The sequence below is a fragment of the Merops nubicus genome, unplaced genomic scaffold (assembly GCF_000691845.1).
Source record: "Merops nubicus isolate BGI_N331 unplaced genomic scaffold, ASM69184v1 scaffold2399, whole genome shotgun sequence".
NCBI classification, from domain to species: Eukaryota; Metazoa; Chordata; class Aves; order Coraciiformes; family Meropidae; genus Merops; species Merops nubicus.
This window is the reverse complement of record NW_008628820.1, coordinates 53,970-61,863: the sequence shown is the minus strand read 5'-3', so window position 1 is coordinate 61,863 and position 7,894 is coordinate 53,970. Positions and strand designations below refer to the sequence as shown.

Below are 7,894 nucleotides of genomic sequence, written 5' to 3'. Positions count from 1 at the left end.
CTGGGGCAGGGCCCCGGTCAAGGGCCCGGCTCCGCTGTGTCGCCGAGAAGCTCCTCGTACTTCTCGTTTTAGTGGTGGCACTGGTTCCTGCCCTGCCTGCCCGGGGGGAACCTGGCGTTCCTCCTGTGCCGAGACCGAGGCTTTCCGCTTGGAATCGCTGTGCGCACAGCTTAATCTGTTGAGACGTCGTCTTTGGGGGCACTTGGCGTTTGCAGACCCCACTCGGAAAGCGAACTTGTACTTAGTAGCGTTAAGCAGTGTGTGTCTATGTGCTCTTTAGTTTTCTCACTTCTGGTTTTGCTGCGGTTTTGTGAGACTACGATTCTTAAACCCTCTTCCATGCTGTTAAGAGTTTGGATCAGAGGAGTTACCAGTCGGTTTTGCTATTGAAAAGCAAGGTGCTGGAGAACCTGAAGATCTTCCTCTGCCTTTCAGGGCAGGCCATGGGTAATATATCCTTGGTAAGCTGGAAGACTTCAGTCCCAGCTTTCTCCAGGTGAGATTTCCAGTTGCTGGAAGGCTTTGGAAGATCTTCATGAATGCTGTGAAGGTGAACTTTCCTACCTTGTCTACCTGGCCATGATTTTCAAATCCCATTTTGTTCCTTGTAGGTCTCCAGGCCGTATTTCAAATTATGCCGATTAAAACTTTTTACTACCACAGGATGACCTGGTATCTGCATTTTGCTTTGGGAAGAATCATCTAAATGTTTGTTGATGTTCAATAATTCTATTGTCTGGGTTTCTAGATAAGACTCTTCCTTAAGCACCCTTACTGCTGAGTAGGGCTCTCAAATATCAATGAATACAAGTTGTGTTATTTCTTGTTTTGTCTGAGTCCTCCTAGGTGGCTTAGAAAAATGTGTTGGATAGCTCTCACATCCTTCAGAGTTTAGTAGTGTTTGTTCTTTTGTCAGGTACCTTTAAAACCAGGAAGGAGCCTTATGGATTGGATTCGACTAACTAAAAGTGGAAAGGACTTGACTGGTTTAAAAGGGAGGCTGATTGAAGTGACTGAAGATGAGCTTGCTAAACACAACAAAAAGGAGGACTGCTGGATATGTATAAGAGGTTGGTTGCTGTAATGTAGTTTCTAAGATTTTTGCCTAGCTTCTCTCTTCTGTACTTAAAGAAGCAGCAACAAAACCCAAACAACAACAACAAAAGCCACACAGAGACACAAAGCATCTGGAGACATATGTATTAAAAATGTTACTTAAACCTGTAGAATCACCTTTGGGGGAGAAGTGCACAAGCCCATGTGTTACTGCATGAAACTTAATGAAATAAATGGTAGTTGCCACACAGAGCAATTGTAATCTGTATCTAGCATGACAAACACCTGTGGTAGCTAAGCCATTCTATTGGTGTTACTATTTTAATGAAAATGTAGCTCTAAAGTTGAATGTATAAGATGTCATGAGTTAGCAATGTGTGAAAGGTGTTTAGGAGCAACCACTGTAGCTAGAAGAGTGGTTTTGGTGCTGAAAATGAAGTTCATAGTTGTCTTACAGAAAGGAATAAAACGTCTGCGTTTGGAAGCTAAAATACATTGATATTCCCTTGCATTTATGAGTTGACAGCACTTCTATGAAGATAGATTAAAAAGGTCAGAGCAGCTAAGGTGATGTTTCTCAAGGAAGAGTCGTTCATTTAGTGGTAGCTTTGATCTGGTGAGGAACAACATTGATATTTGACATGGTATCATCTCTGAATGCCAACAAAAGGAAGTTAATTTCTTTATGAGGGCAACTGTTTTTGTTGAGTGTTAAAGGGGATGAGAGTGAAAGGGTAAAATGTCATTCAGGACTGTTATTTAAACAAAATAATAGGATTGTTAATGCTCTTTGTTCTGCTTTTGCACATGCTAGCAAAACTATAGTGGGAGGAGAGCTAAAGAAAGCTTATTTACGGGGGAGATCCGTTCTTTTTTCTCTCTCAGAAAGGGACATCTACTGCAGACAGAATCACTGCTTTAAAAGGATTATGTTTTATTTTTAATCTCTTATTCTATCTTGGCTGCATCTCTGAGGTTGGTTTTTACAAGAACTCTGTCATACTGCTTCTGTATCTGTCTTTAAATTTTTCCATCTGTCTTTTCATTGTTCTTGGACTACTAATGAAAAAAACCAGCATAATTGAGAAGTCTGATAGATTGTCTGTAGACCCAATACAGGGACACATAGTAAAATAACACCATTGTGGAAGAGCTAATGAGGTCTCTGTGTTAGTAGTTAGGCTGTGTATCGGTAAGAAAAAGCAGAAATTAATGGGACGAATGTGAAATAGAAGAAAAGAGCCAGCTTTGTTCAAAAACCTGGTATGATGATCATCAAAAAAAGCTGTCATATGGGCCACAAATTCATAGATCAAGTGGGGTGCCAGAGGAGTTAAAAGCATGAAGCCTGTATAAATGAGATTGCTTTTGTTCCTGCAAGTTTAATGGTAAATTGAACATGTGGTTAAAAGGAGGCGCTAACTCTGTATATACTTGTATTTTATTGTGTGCAGTTATCAATGCTGCACACAAGATGGCATAGTGAATACATCCATCAGAAGATCAGGACAGTTAGATATGCAAAGATCCTTTGATATCTGGGATGGTTCTTACCAACTAGATTGTCCCAGATATATCTCCCAGACCAATGCTGAATACCTACTTCTCCTTCTGAAGTAATTAATGTTAAAAGCTTCTTATGAAAGAACTGTCACAGTTCCACTTCTGGTAGCTTCCTGTTCTGATAATGTTATATATCTCTAAATATTCTGCTAGGTGGGCTTGCAACAGTCCTGTTAGCAGCAATATGTCTGTAGTCAAATCTGTTTGTAGCTGCACTCTCCAGGCTCTAGTTACTGTGGTTGCATGGCAACGATAATTAGACTTCATTTCAGACCTGTGAAGCAGCATTGTTTTATCTCCACAGAAATACTAAGAATAATACTTGTGTAGAAAGAATTCTGAGCCCTTTTACTGGGATACATCTGATACCAGCATTGTAAGCTTTTAATGAACATAGACTATGTTAAGTTTTTAATATTGCTGAATCTGAAGAATGGAATTTTTGTTGGTGGTGGTTCTAGTTTTTCCTTATGGGGGACAGTTCACTCCCATAAGCTTAGGGAAACAACTATGACAGCACTTTAGGGGTAACTTAATTGGAAGGGAGAGTGAAAACAATTCTGTGCACAAACTGGCTGTTTTGTGTCTGTTTAAACCAGCCTCTGGCTCCTCACCCTCTAGCTAGGATACATCATGTTCAACTTTCAAGGGTTTATTTTGTTAAAGCCTTCACCCTGCAGGTTTCTCCAGACGTTCATTGGGACAAGTGGTTCAGCACTGTAGGATTGGCCTCTCTATGCAGTAAGATACATCTCGTCCTCTATGCGGTTGTGTAACTAATGTTTCTGGGTTTGGGAAGTCATACTGTTTGTTCCTGTCATGCCTACTGTTTGCCATTACAGTGTTTAATGTGCACTAACCTTTTGGCTGCTTTTGGAGACAAGAGGAGCTGTAACAGTTGTAGAAATGCTGCTCAGGTGTTTATATTCCATTTTCTGCAGGATTTGTATATAATGTCACACCATACATGGAGTATCATCCTGGTGGTGAGGATGAGCTGATGAAAGCAGCAGGAACTGATGGTACAGATCTCTTTGATCAGGTGAGAGCAATGGCAGTAAATGACACTTGCTTACTGAAAAGAATTTTGAAAAATGCATGTTTTCTGATGATTCTAGGGCATTCCAATGGAAATAGTGATTTGAACTTTTTCGGGTCTAAGGAAAGGCAATGGGTTAATGCCTAGAATGGCGCTGCTGTGTGCCAAAAGAGGCATGTAGTTTAAACTTTGTACCAGAAGACAAAAAGACATTTTTTGAAAAATGCTTTTAGTATTTTGTCTGTGAACTTGGCCCCTGCACTAGCAGTGAAGAAATTACTAAAAACAGGCCGGAGCTGCTGCTAACTGATTGTGAACACATAACAAGATGTCAGTTGGTCTTTTGTTTGTTTACCACTTCTTTAAATATTTTGAAAAGACTCAAAAGAGTCTGCAGAATGGATGTAATGCTTTCTGTAAGGAATTGCTTGCAAGCCTGGTGCTGTAAAAGCTTATATACTGAGTTGGTATTTTTTAGAAACATGTTCTTTGGGTCTCCTTGGCTTGCAAGGTTTTTCTGAGAAACTAGGAAAGAGCAGAAAGGAAATCTATGTTTCTGAAAGGAAATCTTTCTCTCTTCATGCTTCACAGTGTGTTATGCCTTTATTTGCAAAATATTTTTAACAATTAATATAAATAAAGTAGTGATAGTTTTTTTACATTAAGTTTATCTCTGGTTAATCTTTTCACAAATGAACTGCTGGATTCAGGCATCATTCTCTGGTTTTAAGAAATTTGAAGTTTCTCTCCTAAAAGTTCATCTGGTTTCAGGTTATGGCCTGGAATTCTGTATCTGGATCCCTGTCAAGTGTTGTGTGATGTACTTGGAAATGGGAGTCTTGCCAGTGGGAACACTGGGGGAAGTCCTGCAAGTTGTTACTAAATTCAGACACATACTTGATACGTTTTTCTTTTTTCTTTTTTGTTTGTTTTGTCATGGGAGTGGAAAAAACGTGCTGTTCATGTTTTTGGTTTTGGAAGATGTCTTTCCTCTTCTGGAGGCTTTTCTGGTTTTATCCCCATAGCTTTAGCATTTTGTGTCTGTTGGATACTGATCTCTTTATGAGTCTGGTAGGTTGCTAGTGTTTCTAAACTCTAAGTTTTTCAAATTTCTGGAAAAATGAACTGTTACTCAGAATCTTAATTTCTCTCTGGTATCTGTATATGAGGAAATTACAACTTGTGGATGGGATTCTTTATTTCATCTCCATAGCCTGTCCACTTTAAAGGTTTTATTTTTAATTCTCTACATAACATTGAAATTTGTCATGCAGTACTTTGTTTCCTTTTCTCTTCTTGTGATGTTATCCTGGATGCCCTATCAGAATTGGCTTTTCTGACATCCATTTCCTCTGCACGTTCTCCAGTTCTGGTCTGTAAAGCTACTGCTTTTTCTTCATTTTATTTGACTTTCTAAACTAGCTGTTTCAAAAAAGTGATAGAAACAAACAGAAATACACCAACTTTGTAGGTATTTGTGTGTCTAAACTGCTCTTCTTTATCTTTGTTTCATTCATCACTTTTCCCTTCTCTTCTATCTAAACAAGACTAATTACCCTTGATGATCTTTATTAATTGCATAGTATACATCATAAAAATGTTCTTCTGAAGTATTTTCTGTAGCTCAAAGCGATGATGTTCAGATATTGCAAAGCATAAAATTAATAATTTAAACTTGCCACTTTTCATGGTCCTATTTTTTTCACTCAATTACATGCTATCTGTAATAGAAGTGAAAGTACTGAATGATGCAATAATGCGTGTGTTTAAAAAAAAAATCTGCTAAATGAATTACATTAGCCAAAGCACAAAAGTGAACTTTTCTGTTTCAGTTCATAGAACAACATAGTAAGAATTACAAATTTAGTGAAAACATATTTTGTTAATATAGGTTCATCGTTGGGTTAATTATGAATCGATGCTGAAGGAATGTCTTGTTGGGAGAATGGCTGTCAAGCCTGTTGCTGCTGCAAAAGGTGAGGGCTTTAAGAATGAAATAATTTCTATTATGCTTTATTCCAAAGTTACCTAGAAATTGAGAAATCCTAAATTATCATATTTATGCGGAGAGTCTCTATCCTTGCATAGAGATGAAGGCTGTTGGATATATTCAGTCTTCTGACAGCAGACACCTGAAGATGAAACTGTTTTATGCATGGAGATTTTTATATGTACTGCTATGTTTCTCCTTTTGTTTTTTGTCATCAGAAAACAGACTGACAGGACAAGGGGGAATGGTTTTAAACTGAAGGAGGGTGGCTTTAGACTGGATCTTAGAAAGAAGTTCTTCAGTACGAGGATGGCAAGACTCTGGAACAGGTTGCCCAGAGAGGTTGTGGATGCCCCATCCCTGGAGGTGTTCAGTTCCAGGCTGGATGAAGCCTTGAGCAGCCTGGTCTAGTTGAAAGATGTCCCTGCATGGCAAGGACATTGGATTAGATGATCTCTAGGGTCCTTTCCAACCTAAGCCATGATTCCATGAGATGTGTGTATGTGCATAGGTGTATAGAATAAATAGTTTTTTTTTTTTCCCTCCAGATCCTTTATTCTTTTTCTAATCCCAAAACAGACAATGACAAACTGTCATAGGCAGCTCTCTGATCTTGAAATAATAGTCAGTATTTTAAGCACCAGACATAGGTCTGGCAAGTTGCATATGTGTTAGGATATTTGAATGCACTTTATGCATAGTTATCCTCTCCAGAACACTTTATTGAATCCTTTAGTTTGAACTTGGAGAGTTTTTTCTGAGCCCAGGCAGCAAAAGATGTTGTATATTGTCTTAAAATGCTGGTGATAGTTTCCAGAGACTTTTAATCTTCAGTATCTTTTGGTTTGTGGGCCACAGCAAAAATTTCCTATACCTGGGAAGCAGACGTGTTACTGAATATTGAACCTTAGCAGAACTCCAGTGAGAACATGAAAGAACTAATGGTGGCAACTATTTTTCTTAATGTGCAGTGCTGGTACCTGAGTAACTACAGCAGTACCCAGGCATGTAAGAGGTGATTTCAGTATCTCCCTCAGCAAACCTATACAGCATTAAACTGCTTGCCTTCCCTTCAGGGTACTCAGCTGCAAACATTAGCAGGGACATTATTTTGTTGTCTGGTATCTTTTAATAGTGCTTATGTTTCTCACAGACACGTTTGTATATGTACCTATATATGTAGTTTCAGTGTCAACAGTTTGGAAGTCAGAATGAATTTTGTATTATTGTTAATTCCCTGCAATTAGACTGAGAGCTATGATGTCATCCAGGGAAGAGAGGTAGGGCTGTATATTGGAAGTACATCAAACAGTCCTTAAAATTGCAATGCTGGTTTCACTGTGGTGAGTTAACATGTACTGAAGCGAGAGTAGACGTTTGAACAAAAAAAAAAAGTCAATTTAATTTAATTCTCCTTTAATGAGAAACTAATTTTTGTAAATGGCTTGCCTCTCCTGGCAGAAAGCTTCAAGTGATGTGTAGCACAATACAGACAAATACAACCTCAACCAAAAGATTTGGGGTGAAATATTAGTTTCCGAAAATATATTTTTGAGGGTTTTTAAACCTGCTGGTTTTGCTTGGGAAGAAAACACCCCCCGCGGGACCCCCGTATTACCTCCAGGGTGGTCCTCAGCGAAGAGGAGGACAGTGGCGGTTAATGGAGGGATGGGCAACGATCGCTTTCTTCCAAAATAAAAGGTTTTCATAACATGAAAATAACAAACAAAAACACCTGAGGCAGGCACTGAAACAGCACCCACCCCCGGGGCGAAGCGAAAGAGCATGTGGCCTTGGGGCTAGGGGTTTTTAACAGGTAGATGGGTGGGTTTACAAAGGCATTGTCCTGTAAGGATACCTGGATGGGTTACCAACAGGTGAGGGGGCCAATGGGTGTTAGGGGATTGGTCTTGTGGTGGCTAAGCACACCACAACCTGGGAAAGATGGAAAATTCTGGCTGTGTGCCCATGTTTGGGGACAAAGAGGCAACAGAAACCTCTGTCTCCAGGAGGCGCACTGCAACAGTGAAACGTACCATTCATCTTGTGGAGTGTTTTGTTTTTACCTTACAGTGGCACAATGTGAAAGCCTCTGATGAAGGCAAATCTCAGTCAGTGCTGAAGTAATTTTGCAATATTGTATTCTTGGTGCTTTGTCCCAGGAGCCCCTCCTTCACTTCTCTCACAATGGCATTTTTCCTCTGATATTGGCTGCTGTGATGCCAAGCACCCAGCGGGGAGCAGAA

At 39.5% G+C, this 7,894-nt stretch overlaps 1 protein-coding gene across 2 annotated transcripts in view; it reads left to right on the top strand.

Annotated features, from left to right (window-relative positions):
* The first annotated feature begins 922 nt into the window (after positions 1-922).
* The window catches only part of LOC103779139 (cytochrome b5 reductase 4), a 34,907-nt gene continuing 27,935 nt past the window's right edge, over positions 923-7,894 (top strand). The window contains exons 1-4 of one of the 2 annotated variants that reach the window (XM_008946759.1): positions 923-1,070; positions 3,561-3,661; positions 5,550-5,618; positions 7,761-7,771. In XM_008946759.1, coding sequence (XP_008945007.1) covers positions 944-1,070; positions 3,561-3,661; positions 5,550-5,618; positions 7,761-7,771 — 308 coding nt within the window. In that variant the 5' untranslated portion in view covers positions 923-943. Of the gene's footprint in view, positions 1,071-3,560; positions 3,662-5,549; positions 5,635-7,760; positions 7,772-7,894 lie in introns of both variants that reach the window. The other variant, XM_008946758.1, reaches the window with a different exon arrangement.